We start from the raw sequence: 23,920 nt of genomic DNA, 5'->3' as shown, positions 1-23,920 counted from the left end.
AAGTGTACTCTTTTTAGGGAAATGGATCAGAGTGCCCTTTACACTGATGTCTGTGGTTTGCTTAACTTGGAAAACACCAGATAGTGTGTACAAGGATGTTCAGAGGATGTTCACATTATAGTTGTTATGGTAGAAAAGTTGGAAATAACCTAAATCTCTCCAGTTGGGAACTGGCTGAATAAACTATGAAATACCTACCCTACTGTAAAATGCTACATAGCAGTTAAAAAGAATGAGGTACATCTCTACACATTGACAGGGAAAGGATCACCAGGACCCACACTGTTGAGTAAAAGAACAAGTTATGAATTAGTTGCCATGCTGTGATACTATTTATATTAAGATAGAAAGTCAAAAAATAATTCCATACGTTTCCCTAGGCTTAAATACGTATGCATTTAAACATAAGTGAAAGGATGAACACATTAAATTGACAGTGTTACTTTAAGACTAGGACCTGGATTTGAGGAAAGTATCAAGAGGAACTATGTATCCTATTTGAAATGTTTTATGTGGCACAACTATGCAACTTAAATTTGTGATTTTTAAATGGAAAAAAAAGCGCCAATTGTATATTTGAAGTCTTGTCATTAAAATGTTTAAGACTAGGGCACCTGGGTGGCTCAGCTGGTTGAGCAGCCAACTTTAGCTCAGGTCATGATCTCACAGCTCGTGAGTTTGAGCCCCGCATTTGGGCTCTGTGCTGACAGCTCAGAGCCTGAATCCTGCTTCAGATTTGTGTCTCCCTCTCTCTCTGCCCCTAACCCACTCGCATTCTGTCTCTGTCTCTCTCAAAAGTAAATAGACATTTAAAAAAATTTTTTTTTTTAATGTTTAAGACCAGGGACACCCAGGTGGCTCAGTCAGTTAAGCATCCAACTTCGGCTTTGGTCATGATCTCATGGTTTGTGAATTCGAACCCCACATCGGGCTCTCTTGACAGCTCAGAGCCTGGAACCTGCTTCAGATTCTGTGTCTCCCTCTCTCTCTGATCCTCCCCCACTAGCACTCTGTGTGTGTGTGTGTGTGTGTGTGTGTGTGTGTGTGTGTGTGTGTGTCTCAAAAATAAATATTAAAAAAAAATTTTTTTTAATGTTTAAAACCAAATCTAAGTGTGGCTACTACTTCCTGTGAGCCATCCCACAAAGAATGCAATGGAGAGCAGTTCAGGTGAATAAGAGTTGCTTGAATAATGACTTACATATTTAAAATCACCGGCATAGCTCAAGAAGCATCTGGCTTGCTCAAAGGGCATGTCAGCTACTCAGAGTACGTATGAGCAGAAGGCTTAACTATTCCCTGTTCTGGCCCACAGGAGGCCCTGGAGGCATGCCAGACCCGCATCTCCAAGATGGAGCTGCAGCAGCAGCAGCAGCAGGTGGTACAGCTGGAAGGGCTGGAGAATGCCACTGCCCGGAACCTTCTGGGTAAACTCATCAATATCCTTCTGGCAGTCATGGCGGTCCTTTTGGTCTTTGTCTCCACGGTAGCCAACTGCGTGGTTCCTCTCATGAAGACTCGCAACAGGACGTTCAGCACTTTATTCCTTGTGGTTTTCATTGCCTTTCTCTGGAAGCACTGGGATGCCCTCTTCAGCTATGTGGAACGGTTCTTTTCTTCCCCCAGATGATGCTGGCACAAGAAGGCAGTGCTCCCCTACCCTCTGGCGAGTGCATGCAGCGAAGAATTAGACAGCAACTTACCTACTCTGAAGTTTTCTACAACAACAAAAGAGTTGAGTGAATCTGTTTACATTTAGAATAATGTTTTTTTCTTCAAGAGACGCAATTGCAATAGTATTTTTTAGATTTTATCCAAGAAGTTTTTTGGGCAAAAATCTTGGATCATTTTTATGTAGCATGATTTTCCTTGGGATGCAAATCTTAAACAGTCCTTTAATATGAACCAACAATCTGGAGCACACTGAAGGGCATTCTAAATTGTGGCTTGAAGGACTGCACTAAAACCCACTAAAAAGATGCAAAAACCTGATTAGGGAAACCAGTTAAACCTAACACCCTGCCTCGTCTGGGCTCACCACCTCTCCCCCTCCCAGACTAACTTTACTGTGAAATCCTACCACATTCCATGTCTGAATTTTTGGATTCAGGGTGGATTGTCCTTGTCCGTGGATGAACACATGGATCTCTCCCTGGCTTTCTCACCCAAGTTGGCCACTCATGCTAACCCTGGAAGTATGATCACTTTTGAACCTGGTCCCTTAACCTTTACTAGGATACAAAAGTGAGAGCATCATGCCCCAAAGGATCACTGCAAAGCCCTACTACAGTATTTTGAAGTAGCCCTCTAAATACTTAATTTTAAGCAAAATCCCTTGGCCGCACTTTTAAGGTTTTTTTAAATATGTGTATAGTCACCAACTTTAAAAAAAAAATCCGAACAGCATACTTGAAGAATGTAATACTCAAACTCTCAGTGCTTCCTTATGGTTTCTAATAGGATTTTTTATTATTGTTATTATTATTATTGGGTTTTTTTGGAAAGGGTTGGGAGGGTCTTTTATTTTTCCTTTGAAATAAAGAAGTGATGTTTTTAAATGAAGAAATGTGTGGATATTTAAGTGTGCTGCTCCCTCTTGTCTTGAAACAGTTTGAGTAAAGGAAGACTTGCTATAAATGCTCCCCTCTATGCCCTTGATTTGAGATGCAGCTTAGACTTCCTCCTCTGGCTGCTGCTTTTTGGTGTCCTGCCACCCCCACCCCACCACTTCATGGGTTTGGCTTGGTTGGAGAGGAAAAGGGTGTGCAGGGAGAGGAGGAGGCTGTTTCCACAAACCAGCATGATAGGGTAGAGATTTTTTTGCCCCAAGAAAATGTTCACCCAGTGACTTTGGGCTGGGGTTATCTTTAGGAAAAATCGAGACTATATTATGAGAGTCATACGTAATTCCTCGTGTTTCCTTAATTTATTCTTAACACCCCCTAATTACTGAAACCAAAGTGATGTGGAACCTTCTGTCTGCATTTTGGCCCCAGCATCCTTAATTTCAAAGCTTTATTCTGTCTGCCTGAGAGAATCAACTGAAGGTGATTCTCCCTAAAGAACAGAAAAGGATCTGTCAGGTTTGAAGGACCCAAGTTTGTGGTGTAAAATGTTGTCAGCTTCCTAGTCCTCTAGACTGACTTACTAACGTACTTGTGCTCAGTGGACTTTTATAGACAATTTAGAAGAAAGAACTGAGCCTTCTTCCCCATGCTATAACCAGTTCCACCAGGATGGGACTGGGCCTTTAGAACATATCTGGAAAGCTTGGTTAATCTCTTCATAGTATTGAATCGCAAATGCTGTTCCCTCTTGGCCTCAGTTCTGTGCAACCAAGTGATGAGCAAGGGGCACATAATATGCCCTGAAAAGAGTAGCAAAGCATGCTTTGCCTATTCTTCCCATACGAGGAAATTCTTTTGGAACTAGATTAGCATTGCCTTCTCTGTCTGAGAGGATGGTTTACATGACAGCTCCAGCCTCCTGTGGCTTTGGCAGGCTGGCCTTCTCAGAGTCAGCATGTTGTTTCCATAACCATTTTGATATTTTAACTCAGGTACCCCAATCTTCACTCCATCCCCAGATGATTGTAGTACAACCTGTTAGCTCTGTTGACCTCTCAAAATTAGTGCCCAGAGCAGGGACCACAGGGATGATTTTTCTATTAAAAAATAATTGGAACCAATTCATGTTCAGGCCAAAAACAAATTGTTCCCATGCCTATGTATTTTAAATGTTAACTTTGCCTAAAAATATTGCAGTGACTTCAGGCAGGAGTGCCAAAAGACACCATGACCTTGTCGAACTAGCATAGTTTCTGCTAACTTTCTGCTTTAGCTTATCACTCAGAGTAGGGAAGAGAGCCCCACAAAGCTATCGAAAAGAGGCTTTAGCCACAATCCTCCAGTTTTTGTAAGAACCTTTGAGTCCCCTAAACTGTGTAGAGGCTACTAAGTTTTTTGTGGGCACTGGAAGACACTGTGATAGATGGATTGATACTGCTCCCATTTGTGTTGGGACAGTTTCTATCAAAGGAAGGTTTTTGCCTGTGGACAGACCCCTGAGCTCCCAGCCAAGCAGGCCTGTGCTAACTGCCCACAATCCTCTCAAACTGTCTTAGGAAGGAGCTACAGGCTAGGTCAGGCACAGTAACAGCTTTCTAGCTGTGTTGTCCCTTGATTTCTTCACCAGGCCCAACAGTTAGCTGCATTTAATGCTATTTGTAACCATGCATCTGTTTTCATGCCTTCCCCCACTTCCCGCTGCCCACACCTGTTGCCTTTGTGTTTCTTTGCACTGTGGCTGTTCCCGGATTCTCATCTATTCCGAGCCCTTCTATAACCTCACTCCAATGGTTGTTTAACAATTGTTCTGTGAGTGGAAATTTCCCCTTGCTTTAACACTTCTTCTCTTTTAAAGACTACACGCATTCCCTTTGAAATGAAGCATTCCTGGATTACTTGTTAGTGCTGGTGCTTGAGGCTGGCTGTGGTAGCCTGGGTGACTCTGTTCAGCCTGTAGAATAACTAACATTTTTCCTTTTTTATGGTTCAATTGAAGGGCACTTCTGTCTGCTCCAATTTCAGTTCCTTGGTATATACTCCGTGCATCCTAGCAAGGAAGGCTTTCTACTCCACAGGCTCCTTAAGAAGCAAAAGTAGGTTAAATTTTACACTTCATTGACCGGGTCTTCTTTCTTCCCTGTACCCCTTCACCCAGTTGAGTTGAAAATCTGATAACCAAGAAGAACACTGCGATCAAGCCTTCCTTGCTAGCCATGCCCTAATAATGAGCATATTTTTATGTGGTCTTCACTGCATTTGGTTTTGTTTCTGACTTCCTATTCCTTTGAGATACAGTCAGATGAAATGCTGAATTCCAAGTGAGCTCCAGCAAGGAGTTGCCTTTCAGCTTTGGAAAATATGCATCCAAAACAAAACCAAATATTATAATCAGCAAATTGACACAGGCAAAATTATGGTTCCCACCCCCAAATGAAACTGGGGATTTTGAATGTGGCTCTAAGAGTTAACATTTCTGTCTGTGTGTTGTGTATGCTAGGTGATACCCTCAGTAGGATTGACTACTAGACTGTGTGTTTTATCAAAGTGTGTAAGAATAAAAACTCACTTGCACGATTTGAAAAGTACAGAAATGACACTTGTGAACGCGTGAACGTTAACACTGTAGTTGATAGATCTTAAGCTGCTAATTGTTGAGAGAGAATTACATTTATGTTTTGTCTGGTTGCTGCATATTCTCAGCAGCACTTTTACTGTACATACAAATTGAAATAAAGACCTCAGCTATTAACGAGGTGGTTGGACTCGGGTTTATTTTGGCCTTTATTTTTGCATATTTATTACAGTTTCCATTGACAAGTTTGTCAGTTTGAAAACTTTCCACCAGTTTGTGGGTTAGAAGCTATGTGTACGCACACATGCGTTATGAGACCATAACTGATAGCTGGGTGGCTGTCACTGTCTCCCAGGACTTTACATACATTTTAGACTGTCACTTTGACACAGTTCCTTTCAACTGGTAGGTAAGATTGCCTTTTAGTTATTTGGAGGTAGTTTTTTAGAGGCAGTATGCCCTCCCTCAAATTCATGTGATGACCAAATAGGTATAATAATTCCTGTCCATTCTTTTTTTTTTTTTTAATTGAAAAAAAGTTGTGTGTATAGCTGACACACAGTGTTACATTAGCTTTAGGTGCATTGTGATTTGACACCTGTATACATTATGCTATGCTCACAAGTATAGCTACCAACTGTCACCCTACAATACTATTATAATACCATTGAATATCTTCCCTAATCCCTGTGCATTCTTCAGTAGGCTCTGTTAGTGTTGTGATGGGTGTATAAACACACTTTGTGAAACATGTAACATTTGAAGTTTTATATATATGTAAGGGGTTAAACCTAGCCAAATCCCATCTATGGTTTTGTTATACGGGTAGCATTTTTTTTTTTTTTAAGTAATTTCTATGCCCAGCATGGGGCTTGAACTCACCACCCTGAGATCAATAGACACATGCTCTACCGACTAAGCCAGCCAGGTGCCCCTGGAGGTAGTAATTTTTAATATGGTTTCTTGTTGATCACTGAAAAGCCTCTGGAAATCGAGAAGCTCTCATCTTACCTCTGACAGGGTATCAAGCAGGGACCTGATGACTTGGTTCTTTATAGCCACAATCTGAATGTCAAGATATTTGGGCCCATGTTTCCGGCTTACTAGCTCTGTGCCTATCCTATCTAAATGCTAGAGATATCATTCCCACCTTGATCCTACCTAGTGTGTGTTGTAAAAGTAAAGAGTGCCTCTTGTGAAAGCTTTTTAAATTGCTGCAAGAATGCCTTAAACTTCTTGAAATGTGGACTGGGCTGCCATGTACAGAAGTGCACGTTGTACATTGCCCACTGTGGGTTACACTGTGAACAATATATCAGTGTTGTGCAGTGCATAACTGGTACACAGAGCAAGCCTGATTATAATAATTATATAATGTACAATGCATAATTTCAAAGCCTGTTTTATTTTCATTAAAAACTTAGGAGAGTGGAAGCTTGGTAACAAATCTGAGAAGCTGTTGTGAAAACAAACTGGGGAGACAGGTGAGGGTGTGGCCAACTAGAAAATGTATGTCTCACCTAAAGGATTCAAATGTACTATTTTTAAACTCTATGGGCTAAGCTAAACACCTAATCAGCTTGTGACCTCAAGTCTAGGTAGTGAAGAGTAGCTCACATGTTTGAGTACTTACTGAATGCCGGGCATAATGCTTAGCACTGGGCATGCAGCTCTCACTTCTCCCTACAGTCTTACACAGGCAGTGTCCTCATTGTCTAGGTAAGGAAACTGAAACCTGGGTTAAATGGCTTGCCCAAAGCTAGTGTTAGGAAATGGTAAAGGATTATGTTGGAAAATAGTCTGCAACATATTTAACAAAAGATGAATGTTTACAGCGTGTGAGTATAAGAGTTAATATGAACCAAGAAGAAAACAGCTCAGTAGAAAAATAGGCAAAGGTTATGAAGTAGTTCACAGAAAAATGAATGGCCAGTAAGCATTCAGAATTAAGTATGTAAATCAGTGCATTAAATGAAAATGAAAAATTTAGGACCGCCTCAGTGGCTCAGTTGGTTGAGCATCCGACTCTTGATTTTGGCTCAGGTCGTGATCCCAGGGTCCACACTGAGCGTGGAGCCTGCTTAAGATTCTCTCTCTCTCTCTCTCTCTCTCTCTCTCTCTCTCTCTCTCTCTCTCTTTCTAAAAGAAAAAAATTAAAAAGCCAGTTGTGGGATAGTATACTGTCTCCTGTTTATGTGAAAATATTCGTGTTTGTGTAAATGTATGTATGTAAGTGTACAGAAGAAACTGAACATTAAGCTGTCCCCAGGTAGTCCCTTCTGGGAGAGGGAATGGGGTGCTTTCATGCTTGACTTCTGTAAAATGTGAATCTCTTAAATGTGAAATGTATTTGTCTATTTTTAAGTTAAAAATATCAAAACTTTTTAAAGTGAAAATAATAGGTCCATTGTGGAGAAATGAAGAGTTGATAATGTTTCTGATACCAGGTTATAATAGATCATTTTCTGCTTTAGCATTGTCCTAGAAGGAGCTCTGGACCCAGTTTGGACCACCTACTGGGCTTTCCTGAAGCCTAGATTTCCAGGTCTGGTGGTCAAAAGGATGTCCCACTGCCAGAGGGGATGTGACCTCAGTAGCTGATACAGCCTGTTCAGCTCAGCCCTTCGTTCATCCAACAGCATTTGAGAGCCACTGTGTGCAAGCCTGGACTAAGGAGATGTGCTAAATCAAGAGAAAAGGAACATGGTAGAATGAAATACATGTTGTAATAGAGTCAGAAGCCATGTGTGGGAGTGGAGAGGAAGAAGCAGTTCTGACAGGGCAGTTGGGAAAAGTTCAGTGGAAGAGGCAGTGGTATCTGGGCTGACAGATGATGATTCTGGATGAGTAGAGATGAGTGAGAAGGGTGTTCCAAGTTGAAGAAACATCATTAAAACCATGGAGGTGAAAAAGGCCAAGGCGAGTGGTTCAAGCAATGAATGTGAGCCTTGCAGGACGTATAGGCTCCCTAGAACAATGTGAATCAGCAACAAAGTTAAAAACAGCAGGAGCTGGGCTGGGGCAGTGGCCTGGTTGTAAGAAATCCAGACTGCCTTGCCTGCTAAAGTTTCAAGAGAAGCCGTCAAAGGTCCTGAGAAGTGGGACCCAGCCTTGTCCTTTCAAAGGGAACAAGTGGCTCCTTTTCATAACACCAGTCCAAGTGTGTCAGTGATTGAGAAATGCTGCCTGAGGTGTTTGGTTGTTTGCCTTTTGATCCTCTAATAGGAGGAGCTTTAAAACTTTAGTTGATGTATGAGAATTGGGGGTATGAGAAGCTCAGACTTCAATTATTATTTTTTTAAAAATCCTTGTTACCTTTGGAATTAGAATGCTTCCATCCTAGAGCAAGATGACTTGGCAAAATCTAGTCCTTCTGCCTTTATGAATTTAAGCTGTCCAGTCGAATTTTCCTTTAGAAGATGACATCTGAGCAGGTGTTGAGACTCTATTAAAAGGTACAGCAGGAGCACCTGGCTGGCTTGGTTGGTAGAACATGTGACTCAATCTCGGGGTCATGAGTTCAAGCCCCACATTGGGCTTAGAGATTACTTTTTAAAAAAAACAAAACAGGGGCGCCTGGGTGGCGCAGTCGGTTAAGCGTCCGACTTCAGCCAGGTCACGATCTCGCGGTCCGGGAGTTCGAGCCCCGCGTCGGGCTCTGGGCTGATGGCTCAGAGCCTGGAGCCTGTTTCCGATTCTGTGTCTCCCTCTCTCTCTGCCCCTCCCCCGTTCATGCTCTGTCTCTCTCTGTCCCAAAAATAAATAAACGTTGAATGAATGAATGAATGGATAAATAAATAAATAAAACACTATTCCTTAGATGGGTGAGACTAAAATGTCTCACCCAGCACCTGACCTCAAAATCAGTGCTCCACAAATGGTCTCAGTTATTAATACCATTAACAGACCAAGAAGTCCTTGAAGAGAGGGGCCTGTCTCTTTCATCTGGCTCTCTTCAGTATGGAGTACCTGGGTGGCTCAGTCAGTTAAGCATCCAACTCTTGATCCTCATCTCAGGTCTTGATCTCAGGGTTATGAGTTCAAGCCCCACGTTGGGCTCTGCACTGGGCATGAAGCCTACTTAAGATTTTACTTATGTTTATAATCATATTTACAGCCTGTCTCCCATCCTCACCTGATGGGCCCAGTAGCCAGAATGTGGGCTGTCCCTGGCCAGCCCTTGCTCTGAAGTTGGTTTGGGAAACAGAAAAGTCCATATGTGTCAAGAAAACCCAAACAAAAAAGAGAACATGGCCATAGGGAACAAAAACTTGCAAATGGATGCACATACAGTTGGCTAATGATTTTACTGGTGATTTCTTAATCAGTACAGTGGCAGGGACGTTGTAATGTTCATGGCTATATCCTCAATGCCAGGAATGATGCCTGACACTTAACAGGTGCTCATTAAAAGGTGGAATTTTTTTTTTTAAGTTTATTTATTTTCAGAGACAGCGTGCAAACAGGGCAAAGAGAGGGAGAGAGAACCCCAAGTAGTCTCCACACTGTCAGTGCGGAGCTCAATGCAGGGCTCAAACCCACAAACTATGAGATCTGGACCGGAGTTGAAATCAAGAGTCAGATGCTTAACTGACTGAGCCACCCAGCACCCTAATAGTAGGAATTCAAAAATCACTATTGAATCCCTATCCCGTGCCGGGCCAAGTGCTGCTTGTTTTACTTTCAATTCTTAGACCTGCTCTGAAGAGGAGCTGATATAATTTCCATGCTGCCGACAAAGAAGCTTGGATTTTTCCTCAATAATAGGTCATTTCATCGATGGCAAAGTCACGATTTGAACTCAGCTGATTCTGCCTCTCTAAAGCCTATGCTATTTCAGGGCGCCTGGGTGGCTCAATCAGTTAAGCATCCAACTTCGTTCAGGTCATGATCTCACAGTTTGGGAGTTTGAGCCCCTTGTTGGGCTCTGTGCTGACAGCTCAGAGCCTGGAGCCAGCTTGGGGTTCTGTGTCTCCCTCTCTGCCCCTCCCCTACTCGTGCTCGCTCTGTAAGCACGAAAAAAGCCTATGCTAGTTCTACTATCAATTTTACTGGACAAGGAGTCAAGATTTGTGGATTTCAGACTTTGTATAACCTTGAGAAGGCAAATAACTTACTTTTTTTGGACCCTCATGTCCTTACTATAAAGTCACCTTACTTCTCATCAATAAAATGATACTCTTAGCACTTTTTGCCCAGTTCACGATCTCCTTAAAGAGCATTGGCCGTAATCACTCAAAGGGTTAAATATTGGGACAGAATGAAGTGCGGATTTGTAGCTGAGATCTGGGTATGACCGTAATAGGATTGTGCATAGGGGAGGAGGGGTAGGAGCAGGAAGCCAGGGGACGGGTTTGAAGCAAATGTAACAAAATGTCTGCATGACAGTGGGTACATGGGTGTTCTGTTCTCTTTTACTGTTTGAAACATTTTGTGATCTAAAAGAAACATTAAATGTAAAGTATCATGGTGTTGACCTATAGCACACTGATGGGAGCGTTAAAATGATAATTGGGCCAATGCTCAAAGCGTGCTGCTCTTTATGAGATTTGCAAGTTGTGTTCAACTGGTCAGAATTCTTAGTGCATCAGGACATCTCAAGAACCAGCGTTCAACAGAACATCTGTTCTATCACATTTAGTTTTTCATTTATTGTAATGATTAAAGGTTCATACCTACAATGGGCTATGAGAGAAATCGTTGCAGGCAGCGTAAATTTTCTCATGTCCTTTAAAAAATGTATTTTTTTATTTTAGGGAGAGAGAGCAAGCAGGGGAGAAGGGCAGAGACAGAGAATCTTAAACAGGCTCCATGTTCATTCATTGCAGAGCCCAACATGGGGCCCAATATCACAACCATGAGAACACGACCTGAACCGAAATCAAATGTCGGATGCTTAACCGACTGAGCCACCCAGGCATCCCTAAAAAACATGTGTTTTTAATAGTTGATGTTTCAAGCACAAAATGTAAGCATTTCAAACATCAACAAAGTTTTAATCCATTTCACACACCCTAAAATAAATAAATGCCCTATCATAATATAGTCCAGTTTTTCATTTGAAGACTGCTTTATTTGCTTCCCAAAATATTTATACATAAAATTTGAATTTGCCAATGAATCTTTTTCTCAATTAAAGAGTATGTGTAATCTGTGCATGTTAAAACTTAACCCACAAGTGTTATAACTCCCTGAAGCATCATTCTGCCTCCCAGGCGGTCCCTGACAGCCTCCTTTTAATAGAGACCCTGACTCACACTGCTTTAAACACTGGAATTTTTTTTTTCCTCTTACTCATTTTCAGTAGGTATCTTCCAAAACATATGACACACTTACTGCTGAAATTCATTTTATTGCCATGACCAGGTTGTCAGCCCAGAGGAGCGCACTTGTGACACTCTTGCTCCTGCCTTAAAACATCCTAGACTACCTTTATACCTTTTTTTAATAGTTTCTTTTAATGTACTGAGATAGAACTCACACCACCATACAATTCACTCATTTAACATGTTTTAAACACCCATTCAATAGTGTTTAGTATATTCACAGAGTTGCATGCCAGCATCACTGATTCCAGAACAGTTTCATCACCTCCAGAAGGAACCCTGCCCCCCTTAGCTGTCACCCTCTTCTCACATTCTTCCCAGCACAAAGCAACCACTAATCTACTTTCTATCTACAGATCTGCCTACTCGGGACATTTCATATAAATGGAATTCTACAATGTGTGGTCCTTTGAGATGCTTCTTTACCTTATTCCTTTTATTGCTGAAAAATATTGCATTGTATGAATATGCGACATTCTTATTCATCAGTTGGTGGATAGTAGTGCTTCTATGAACATTCAGACCTAAGTTTTTGAATGAACATATGTTTTCATTTCCCTAGGAGTGGAATTGCTGGGTCATATAGTAACTATGTTTAACCTTTTGAGAAGCTATCAGATTGTTTCCAAAGTGGCTGAATCATTTTACATCCCTACCAGCAGTCTCCACATGCTCACCAGCCCTTGTTATTATCTGACTTCTTAATTATATCCCTCCTCTGTGTGTAAAGTGGTATCTCATTGTGGTTTTGATTTACATTTCCTTGATGACTATTTTTATTCTAATAACCTTTTTTCATTAGCTTTCCTATCTATAACCTCCCAACCCAGGCTGCCGCCATCACATTTCATTATTTCCCACGTGCTTGCATTACTGAAAAGACTTCCATTTCCCCTCTAAAAACTGCTTTTCATCTACCATGGGGTGGGATTCCATATATCCCAACTCAAAATTATGTCCAAAGTATGATTAAATGGGTTCTGAATGAGGCCCCACCCATAAGAGAAGATATGTGCTTGAGCTTTGCAACTGCTGACCTAGCAACTTTGAGACTCTTTCTGCTTAAAACCAAGATTTTATTTTATTTTTTAATGTTTATTTATTTATTTGGCAGTGGAGGGGCAGAGAGAAAGGGCGAAAGAGAATCCCAGGCAGACTACGGAAGGGGAGGTTGGTGGGGTGGAGCTCAATCCCACCAACCGTGAGATCGTGACCTGAGCCGAAGTCGGACACTTAACCGACTAAGCCACCCAGGCGCCCTAAGACTTTTTTTTTTTATGTTTTTATTTAGTTTTGAAAAGAGAGAGACAAAGCATGAACAGGGGAGGGGCAGAGAGAGGGGAAGACACAGAATCCGAAGCAGGTTCCAGGCTCTGAGCTGTCGGCACAGAGCCCAACACTGGGCTTGAACCCACAAGCTGTGAGGTCATGACCTGAGCTGAAATTGGATGCCCAACTGACTGAGCCACCCAGGTGCCCCAAGACTTTATTCTTAAAAAGGAAAAAGGAGAAAGGAAGGAAGGGAGAGAGATAAAGAGAAAGGAAAAAAGGAAGCAGGCAGGCAGCTTGGCTTTTCACTGGCTGTGTGACCTGGGACTTGGTTGTCCCAGGTCCTCACACAGGTGCCCCACCCGTCAGGCCATGCCTGGTGCCTCTTCACTCATCTGCACCTTTGCATGCACTTTTCCCTCTTCTTGGAGTGACCATCCCCGTCCTTGTTTGTCACCTAGCAAGTTCTTATTCTTTTATTTAACTTTATTAAGAAAACTTTCAAAGACAGGCAAACAATGAATAGTACAATGAACCCAAGTCAACAATCACCGACTTGCGGTCAGTCTTGCTCACCTGTACTTGCCCTCCACTCCCCAAGCCCTCAAACTGGATCCATTTGAGGTAAATACAAGAGAGCAGGCATTATTTGTCCATTTTGACTTTTTTTTCCTGATCAAATGCTCCTTTTTTATTAAGATGACATTCACATAGTAAAATTAATCAGAGTTTTAAAGGGAACAACTCAATGTCATTTGGTACATTTGCAGTATTGGGGAACCACTGTCTCTGTCCGGTTTGAAAAGTTTCACCACCCCAAAAAGAAAGCCCAGAGCCATTCAGCACTAGCTCTCCATTCCCCTTCCACCCTCTGCTAATCACATTCTGGGCTCTGTCTCTATGGATTTACCTATGCTGGATGTTTCATTTAAACTGGAATCATCAGGACAATGAATAAAGCACCAGAGTGGGGTGGGGGTGAAATAGAATCATCCAATAGGTGACTTTTTGTGCCTGGCTACTTTCAGTTAGCATAATGTTTAAAAAATTCATTCACTGGGCGCTTGGGTGGCTCAGTTGGTTGAGCATCCCAACTCTTGATTTAGGCTCAGGTCATGATCCCAGGGTCATGGGGTCGAGCTCCTCGTCGGGCTCCTTGCTAACCTGCTTGGTATCCTCTCTCTCTCTCTCTCTCTCTCTCTCTCTCTCTGTCCCTCCCCTGCTCACTCTCCCTCTAAAATTAAAAAAAAAAATTTTTTTTTAAGTTCATGTTGTAGAATGTGTCATCACTTCATTCCTTTTTATGCCTGAATAACATTCTGCTGTATGAATAGACCACAATTTGTTTATCCGTTCATCAGCCAATGACCACTTGGGTTTTTTCCACCTTTTGGCTGTTCAGAATCCTGCTATAAACGTGTATGTACATGTACTTATTTGGGTATCTGTTTTCAGTTCTTTTGGTGTCTACACCTAGGAGTAGAATTCCTGGGTCATATGGTAATTCTGTGTGTAACTTTTCCAAGTCTTAAGCCACCACTCCTCTGTGAAGCCTGTCCTGACTCCCCCTCGTACATTCAGATGTCCCTGCCTTTGTGGCTGTCTCTGTTGCAGCACCTGCATCACTGAATGGCTTCTCTTGGTGTATGTGTGGTTTTACCATACCACTCCCCTTCTCCTGGTGACTGAATCTGCTTTCATGAAACACTCACCCCATTCTCGCTCCCCATAGTTAGAGTAGACTAACCCCACATGACCCCTGGCCCAAGAGATGGACAAGTGATCTAGTCAGGCTGTTCAGAGTCGGCCCTGAGGCTCTTGCTGGCTGTGTTGGGAAAGAAGGACTCTTCCCCCAGCTTTGCTACCCACACAAGTTCTGTGTGCCCAGAGTTGCCCCAGGCACAGCCTGTCTAACAAACATGAGGTCAAGAGGGAGGAAGGCAAAGCCAAGACATGAAGACAGGAGATAAGTTCCTTATGAAACCAGTTTGACTCCTGGATGCAGCCATGCTTAAAGCCATTTCATCTCTTGAACCTCACAATGGCATGAGCCGCTAAATTTCCTTTATTGCTAAGGCTGTTTGAGTTGGGTTTTCTTACTTGCAGCCAGGAGACAGACGTGATGGTTGACCCAGAAGGGATTGCCTGCTGATACCTTTACAGAACCACACCTCCCTGATTCAGCCATGCAGTCTGCATGAGAATCACCATTATTCTGAGTCTGGGACTGTCAGGCTTGGGACCTGAGACAGGGTCAGTCCTAGCTTTGGTGTCATAGAAGAAGGTAAGTGTGAAGTTCATAAGGGAGAGCTGTTGGCAGGGAGACCCCAGGCCAGCAAGGACAGGGGAGACAACACACACCACCGCACCGAGGGTGTGGGCCCCAGCTGTTCCTGTGGTCAACACACGCTATCCTCGCCATGGTCTGACATGTCAGATGTGCCAATATAATTCCAACTAATCCCCCCTTTTGGCCTGATCTAACATGTCTCTTCATGTGTCTCCCACAAGCCCCTTAAAACACAAACCACTTCTGGGGCATCTGAATGGGTCAGTCAGTTAAACGTCTGACTCTTGGTTTTGGCTCAGGTCATGATCTCAGTTTCGTGAGTTTGAGCCCCGCATCGGGCTCTGTGCTGACAGTGTGGAACCTGCTTAGGATTTCTCTCTTTCCCTCTCTCTCTGCCCACCCCACCTCCAACTCACGCTCTCTCTCTCAAAATAAATAAGCTTACACACATACACACACACCACGTCTCATTTCCTTCTGTGCCCTTAACACCAGCACAGCATTTTGCTAGGACACCTGCATGGACACACAGCTGACTTTGTCCAGTGCTATCCCATTCTAGGAGCTAAGTTATTATTTGTATCATCTTGTTTAATCCTCCCAGTATTCCTATTAGATGCAAGTAGACAGAACTATGTGAAATTTCCAATACTCAACTGAGTTTTGCCCAACAAACTCAGCAATTTCATGTGGCCCAATCTAATATATAAGGTATCTTGCTAATGAAGCAAGGGAGATTTTGGAGTCTTCCCCAACATAAGTCAGGTAGAAAACGGTGGAATCAATGGGCAAAGTGAGGCCTTGATTTTTAGATAGCAGGAGGGAGTGAGGAGAAGAGAAACAGGAGAGGAGAGCCACATAACAGAGCCACGGTCCCTGCCTGTCTGCCTTCTGCTCAGTGGGCAGCTGACAGCAGAGGTGGCCAAGGGCCCTGAGGTGCAACAGACACACCAGGGCCACAAGGAATTGCCACAGGTTCACCACGGGGCCATCTCACTGCTTTCCACAAGGCTCAGCCCAGACTGGTGACAGCATCTCTGCCACTCCGGGAGTGTGCAGCAGGTCACACTCAAGGCCTGGTTCATCCTGCAAAGCCTGGTGGTCATCACAGAGAACAGAAGCAGGGTCTCCAGGGAAAAGTCTCTGTGAAGTCACTTGATGTGGGCAGAGCCCGCAGCCTGCCTTCCGCCCAAGTCCGACTCTCTGTGACCTCAGGCAAATCACTTCATTTCTCACTGCCTCTTTGACGCAGCTGGAAAATGGAGATAATAATACACCAGGCTCATGAGGTGATGAGGGGTTCATGAGTTAATGCATCAAAGTAAACAGAACAGAATCTGACACATAGTACAGGCTCGATTCATGTAAACTAGTGTTGCTATTATTTGGAAGCCCTGCTCCCACTTGCTACAGCCACCTGCTGTCACCTCCACACCTTTGCACATGTTGTTCCCACTGGTTCTCTGTCCCTCTGTCCACTTAGGAAATTTCTAGCCTTCCTTCAAGAGTGCCTCTTCTCAGAAGCCCTCCTTGACCAACGTTTCTCCTCTTACCACCTCCCCCATACAGACCAGCAAAGTGGTCTTCAGTCCCTTTTCTAAGTATCCATTCTAGCACCAGCTAGGCTGGGCCTCTGTAACAGCTACACAGTGAGTTTGGTGGTGCATTTACACATCTGTCAGCACTCCCAAGTCTATGAGGGGAACAGGGAGGGGCTGTGTTCCTCTCCTCAGGGACCCCACAGCCCCTCGATGGATAGATGATGGCTGGGGCCCCAGGATCCTACAACACATATCCCATGAGGGCACTTCAGGATGCTGCCAGCTCCGGAAAAGGAGGTATCTAGGGTGAAATGGTCAGTGATTGAACTAGAAATCTCCCAGTTATGGCACAAATACGAGAGGAAATTGAGTCTGGAGGGAGGCCAGTATGCAATGGGTTCCCACACTTCAGACCCAGCTCCCTGGTGCCATCCATCGGAGAACTGCAAACTGACTTACAGTGGCCTCCCCAAAGGAATTTGGAAACATTGTGCACCCTCTCACACAATTTAAAGTTGACATCTACAATGTTTTAAAGTTTAATCAGACGTAAAGAATGTGCTTTCCAGGATATTTAATTTTTAAGTATGTATGTATGTATTTTATTTTTAGAGAGTGTGAGCAGGGGAGAGGGACAGAGGGAGAGAGAGAGAATCTTAAGCAGGCTCCATGCTCAGTGCAGAACTGGACATGGGGCTCGATCCCACGACCCTGGGATCATGACCTCAGCCCAAATCAAGTGTTGGATGCTCAACCGACTGAGATACACAGGTGCCCCAGGATATATTAAATATTGGCATTAAATAGTTTCATCACTATTGGTAATATTTCCAGTGAATCTAAAGAGCATACTGATTGGATACCCGAAATCACCCACATAAAAAGTACATGAATAAACTCTTCTTTATTTATGAAGTTTTATTTACTTCATTGTTCTTTAAACATTTTTTTAAATTTCTTATCCTTTTTTTTTTTTAGTAATCTCTACATCCAACATGGGCCTCCAACTCATGACATTGAGATCAAGAGTTGTGTGCTCTTCCCACTGAGCCAGCCAGGTGTCCCTTACCTCATAATTTTTGAATATGTTGACTATTCAAAATAATGAATATTTTGAAACTTGAATTCAGTTCCACAGTCCCCACAAAGTTTCAGCCTCGGGTAACATAGTCTTATACCTGATCACATGATCCTACTTCTCTGTACCAAAACTACAAAATAAAGTAGTTTCAAAAGTTTGTAAAGTAAAGTGAAGTTTCAAACATTTTAAATGTTCTGTGGGGGTGCCTGGGTGGCTCAGTGGGTTAAGCGTCCAACTTTGGCTCAGGTCATGATCTCGTGGTTCGCGTCAGGCTCTAGGCTAACAGCTCAGAATGTAGAGCCTGCTTCGGATTCTGTCTCCCTCTCTCTGCCCCTCCCCTGCTCATGTTCTGTCTCTCTCTCTCTCAAAAATAAATAAATATTTAAAAAATTTTTTAAATAAAATGTTCTGTGGCCATAAGTGTTTAACTAATGTTATTTTGGGAGTGCCAGGGTGGATCAGTTGGTTGAGCGTCCAACTCTTGATTTCAGCTCAGGTCATAATCCCAGAGTCATGGGATTGAGGCCAGCATAGGGCTCTGTGCTAAGTGTGACACCTGCTTAAGATTCTCTCTCTCTCTCTCTCTCTCTCTCTCTCTCCCCTCCCTCCCTCTGCCCCTCTTCCCCACTCACCCTCTCTCTCCCTCTCTAAAATAAAATTAAAAATTTTTTTTCATGTTATTTCAGAAAGTTAACATTACAAATATTATTACTATGCAGCTGATCAAAACACTATGTGTTGATAAATATTTATTAAGCAAAATGTTACTTGAATGTATTTGTAATGAGCTGATTAGATCACCCTGGTTTTGTGTACCAGTGGATAAATATTCCTTATATCTATGATGAGACAGTGTTCAGCTTCATCTCTTTGTGTTCTCATTTTTACAGGTATAAACACTCAGAGGTCTTGTCACATAAATAGGCGACAGAAAAGAAGTAGTATTGGAGTAACGTAACTCTAAAATTATTTTAACTTCCTTTTGCGTTTTATGCCAACATTAATAGTAATCCATCATCAGGCCTTATTTTTTGTTGCAACCAGGTGATAGGTAAATAGGCATTCATTATACTGGTTCCTCTGTTTTTGTGTGTGTTTCCCTTTTCCCATAGTAAAAGTTAAAAGAAATTATGCTTAATCTCTATTGGTCGACTAGAGGATTGGGCCCTCCTGCAATTTTGTTGCAAGCAAAACATGGGGGCTACTTGACTGGCAAGAGCCTTTCTCTCCCAGTCTTTGGAGCCCTTAGAGCCCTTCTTCCTCTCCAGACAGAGAACAGGACTTCCAACTGGCCTTTTGTTGGCCTCGGTTGGGGGCATTTGCCTTTCCTTCCCAAAGCAACAAACTGCATTCTCAAAGAGTCAGTGGTCCATTTGAAGACTGTGTTGGGTGACGATGATGATCCTTATGGCCAAGGGCCTGGGAAAATGGGTCAGGCCAAGAAGGACAAAAGAAAGATTCCTTCTCAGAATGCATTCTTTGCTCCCCTCCAGCCTCTCCCATGAGCTTTGCCTGGAACCTGGCACTTCCAATGCCTAGGGTCATTCACTTAAGAATGGTGAGGCTGGAACTCTCCATATCCATCTTCTCAAATTACTTCAGCCCAGGAAAGTTTAGTGGATAAATTTCAATTAAAATAAAAGCAAACAACTAAATGTGGTCGTAGAATGGATCCTGATCATGGTTGGGGCAAGGAGAGGGAGCCTGCTATAAAAGACCCCTTTGAGACAATTGGCAAGATTTGAATAAGGTTTTGCAGGTTAAGTAATGGAATTGCACCATGATTAAATCACCTGATCTTGAAAACTGTTGTGTAACCGAATGCCCTTGTTCTTGGGAAGAAGTCACTGAAGGTTATAGGGTTCAAGGGCGTCACGTCTGGAACTTACTCTCCGGTGCTTGGAGCGGGACTTGAATATGCAGAGAGTGGGTAAGAATGCTAAAATTTGGTGAATCAGGGTTACGAAGGGAGTCCAAGAGTCCTCTATACTATTCTCACAACTTCTCTGTAACTGAAAGGATTTCAAAACAAACTGATGCAGCAAGCCTGGTCTCTGTCGCCGCCTGGTTGTTTTTTCGGGGAACGCACCCTTCGTGTCCGAGTCCTTTAAACTCCCCGCCTCGGGCAGTGGCTCCTAATGTCCCTGGGTCCAGCCACACGCCAGCGACAGCCTCCCACCTAGGGCGTCCCTGGCTGTGCCGGTTTGATTTCTCAGCATGTTTAAGTCCGTCTGCCTCTGTGAACAGCTGCATGCATATTTCTTGCGCGAAACAATGTGAAGTCACATTAATCTTAGGTTTGAAAGAAGTCGGAATTTCAGAGCTTCCAACCCAGATCAGATGCTTTCTACAACTAGAGAAACTGAGCCGGGAGAGGGCAAGAGATAGAGCACGACTAGAAAAAAAGGTCCTTTTCTCAGCAAGCGGCTGGTTCAAGCCCCACCGTCCACTCATTAGATTGGACCCTCAAATCTGGCCACGCCCCTAAAGTCTGGGTTCCCGCAAGGCGCTGACCTCACCTCCTACTCCCCACGTGCCTCGGCCCGCTGGCCTCAAACCCACTGCGCGCCTTCTCTCATCTTGGGTCTTTCGCCCACGCGGCCCTCCGCCCCGACCCCCAGAACATGAGTCCTCCCGCACGAGTCTCCCCAGGTTTGCATTCATCTATTTGTCGTTGCCTTGTGGCTGCGCACCCCACTGCCGCACTGGAATGGGGGCTCCTGTGGACAGGACCTGTCTGTCTGGTTTCCCAATGTGTCCACTGTGCCTGGCACAGAGCGGGGCCTTTGGCGAGGGCAGGAATGTTTGGGGCTGGTTCCTTTATCCCTCGTCCCAGCTTTGCTCCCAGGTGACCGTCCGCGAGGGAGTGTCCTTTCCCGAAGCTGTGGTTTCTGAGGAGCTCAAGGCCCCCGAACGGGGAAATGGGGGTAGGCAAGGTGGGGGGGGGGGGGCAGCTAATGGTGGCCCCGCCCTCTAGGGAGCGCGCTGCACTAATCGCGCGCAGCCGGAAGAGCGGAGCGAGGGGCGCGGCGGGGCTTGCGACGACCCCTGGCTAGCGGGCCGCAGAGCCTGGCCTGGGTCCCCTTCCAAGCTAGGAAGGTCCGTGCGGGCTGGAGAAGTCTTCGCGCGCAGCCTAAGCACCCCACCCCCAGCCCGCTTCCTTTCCGCGTCCACAGGCCAGACCCCGGCTCGTGCAGACGGTCCCACCTCGGGGACAATGGCAGAGGGCGAGCTGGAGCGGACGTGCGGACAATGGACCCCCGCCCACCCTGGCCGGCCAGCGTCCGGCCTTTCTCGGCCTGGGCGGGCGGGACGCAGACGGGGCGCGGGGGGCGCGGAGGTGGCGCTGCTTCAGGCCTCCCCTTACCCGGGCTCGGACTGGCTGAGAGCCAGAGCTCTGGTGTGGAGCAGAGAACCTGGTGCCCGTGCCCTCCCCTGGGACGAGCCCTTGGTCCCTCCCACAGCGTTGTCCTGGGGTCTACCCGCGACCCGACTCCGCCCCCAGCGGTGCCCGCCTGGAGGCCTGGTTTTCACCCACCCCTTTTGTTTTAAAATGAAGATACAATTTATACAGAGGGAAATAGATCTCAAAGGTGAAGTTTGATGAGTTTTTACACGTATATATCCTGTAACCAACTCCCAGAACAAGATAGAACATTCCCAGCTTCCCAGAAAATTCCCTGGTGCCCCTTCGCAGTCAATCCCTGACCCCAACCCCAGACCCTGGCAGCCACTGATACTTTTTTTTTTTTTTTCGGTCCCTACAGCTTTGCTTTCTCTAGAATGTCATATAATTGGAATCACACAGCGTGGAGACTTGAAACAGGGTTTGAGATTCACCCCATGTTATTGCGTCCATCAGTAGTGTGTTTCTTTTTATTCCATTGTAGGGCTTATACTTCCATTGGTTTGTCTGTTCACCAGTTGCAGGGCATCTGGATGGCTTCCAGGTGAGGGCAATTATTAATAGAGCTGTTATAAACATTTGTGTACAGTTTTGGGTTTTTTTAAATGTTTATTTTGGTGTGTGAGAGAGAGGCAGTGTGAGTGGGGGAGGGACAGAGAGAGGCACACACAGAATCTGAGGCAGGCTCCAGGCTCTGAGCTGTCGGCACAGAGATCAAACTCGTGAACCATGAGATCATGACCTGAGCTGAAGTCAGAGGCTTAACTGACTGAGCCACCCAGGCGCCCCTGTGTACAGGTTTTTGTATGGATGTGTGTTAGGTTGCATAAGTTCTACTTTGACTTTTTTTTTTTTTTTAAATTTTTTTTTCAATGTTTATTTATTTTTTGGGACAGAGAGAGACAGAGCATGAACGGGGGAGGGGCAGAGAGAGAGGGAGACACAGAATTGGAAGCAGGCTCCAGGCTCTGAGCCATCAGCCCAGAGCCCGACGCGGGGCTCGAACTCACGGACCGCGAGATCGTGACCTGGCTGAAGTCGGACGCTCAACCGACTGCGCCACCCAGGCGCCCCTCTACTTTGACTTTTTAAGAAACTACTGAGTGGGTTTTTAGAGGGGCCACACCATTTCACACACAGACTTCCAGCTGTGTAGGAGAGTTCCCATTGCCCCAGCCCTTGTCATCTCTTGGTGTCAGTCGTAAATTTCAGCCATTCCAGTGGGTGTGGAATCATCTTAATCATGTTTTTTAATTTTTAAAAGTTATTTATTTATTTTGATGGGGGAGGGGCAGAGAGACAATCTCAAGCAGGCTCCATGATGTCAGCTTAGAGCCAGAAGTGGGCTTGAACTCACAAACCATGAGATCATGACCTGAGCCAAAATCAAGAGGCAGATGCTTAACCAACTGAGCTACCCAGGCACCCCTCAAGAGAGTGTTTATTGACTAAACAAAAGAGCAAACACCCAGAGCACCCCTCACCTTTAGTATGTCCCAATGAAAGGAAGTCCCAATGGTTTCCCAGCCTTCCAAGTACTGTTTAGGTACAGGTATGGGCCCTGGGGCCAGAGTTAGCCCACGTGCACACCTTAGTGGACTGATGGCTGTCCCCTCAGTCCTTGAACCTTCCTGTGTTCCAGTCATTCCCAGACTGCCAGCCCACAGGGGAAGGAGCTGGTACCCCAGGTCAAGAGAGAGGGGACTGGGGTTCAACCTGAGTCCTACCTGTTTGGCCATCCAGCCTCCCTTTCAAATAAAGAGCCTGTCTTGATCCACTCAGGCTGCTATAACAGGATACCATGGACTGTGTGCCTTATGAACAACAGACATTAGTTCTGGAAGCTGGGAAGATTTGGTGTCTGGTGAAAGCCTACTTCCTAGTTCATACATGGCTGCCTTCTCAATGTGCCTTCACAGAGCAGAAGGGACAAGGACATTTTCTGGTGTCTCTATCTTTCTCTTTTTTTAAGTTTATTTATTCTGAAAGAGCACGCACAAGCCAGGGAGGGACAGAGAAAAACAGATCGTGACCTGAGCCGAAATCAAGAGTTGGATGCTTAACCGACCTAGCCACCCAGGTGCCCCTAGTGTCTGTTTTATAAGGGCACTAATCCTATTCATGAGTGCTCCTCCTCCGTGAGCTAATCACATCTCAAAGGCCCTATCTCCTATATCACATTGGGAGTTACGATCTAACATATGAACCTGCGGTGGACACATTCAGTCTACGGCAGCGCCTCTGGAAGAATCATTGATAGACGAATGGGGAAAGAGGCAAATGAACACAGGTGCCGGGTTTAGAAGCCCATGCACCTGGCAGGGCCTCTCATGGCTGGACCACTGGGGGCCACCCCCTGAGTCCATGGGGCATCTGCAGGCTTGGCTCTGCTTCTGATGCCCCTTGTGACCTGAATTTTGGAAGATGGGGCAGTGTTGCTAAAAGGCGCCTGCTCGCCTTCAACAACACACCTACTGTGTGTTGAGCACTGTCTGGCACAGGGCACACAACCCTTGCTCTGGTGAAGGTCACAGTATGGCAGGAGAGCCCTCTGGTTGGGGAGGGCGTCTTTGAAGGGGGTGTTTGAGCAGGGAATGGAGTCCGTGGGGAGGTGTGGAGAGAGAGCACACAGGCAGCCAGAACAGGAAGGCTAAGGTCCGCTAAGGCATGGGAACACTCTCTGTGCACGCGAGTACCAGTGAGAAGGCAGGTGCTGCTGGAGCAGAGAGCAAAGGGGAGAGCAGGAGATGGAACTGGGGGCGGGGGGGGGGGGCGGTCAAGGGGGTTGGATGGCGTTTTAGTCGGCTCCAGCTGCCCTAATAAAGTACCACGGCTCACCCACAGAAATTTCTTTTCTCACAGTCGTGG

The 23,920-nt window shown here is 45.0% G+C and overlaps 1 protein-coding gene across 6 annotated transcripts in view; it reads left to right on the top strand.

Annotated features, from left to right (window-relative positions):
- TMCC1 (transmembrane and coiled-coil domain family 1) overlaps positions 1-5,316 on the top strand; it is a 248,172-nt gene extending 242,856 nt beyond the window's left edge. For all 6 annotated transcript variants that reach the window (XM_043588198.1, XM_043588195.1, XM_043588197.1 and 3 more), the window contains one exon: positions 1,316-5,316. In XM_043588198.1, the coding sequence (XP_043444133.1) occupies positions 1,316-1,630 (315 nt within the window). In that variant the 3' untranslated portion in view covers positions 1,631-5,316. The remainder of the gene's footprint in view (positions 1-1,315) is intronic.
- The last annotated feature ends 18,604 nt before the right edge of the window (positions 5,317-23,920 follow it).

Source organism: Prionailurus bengalensis, chromosome A2, assembly GCF_016509475.1.
Source record: "Prionailurus bengalensis isolate Pbe53 chromosome A2, Fcat_Pben_1.1_paternal_pri, whole genome shotgun sequence".
Classification (NCBI taxonomy): domain Eukaryota; kingdom Metazoa; phylum Chordata; class Mammalia; order Carnivora; family Felidae; genus Prionailurus; species Prionailurus bengalensis.
Note: the sequence above shows the minus strand (reverse complement) of the source record. Positions and strands in the feature narration are given on the sequence as shown.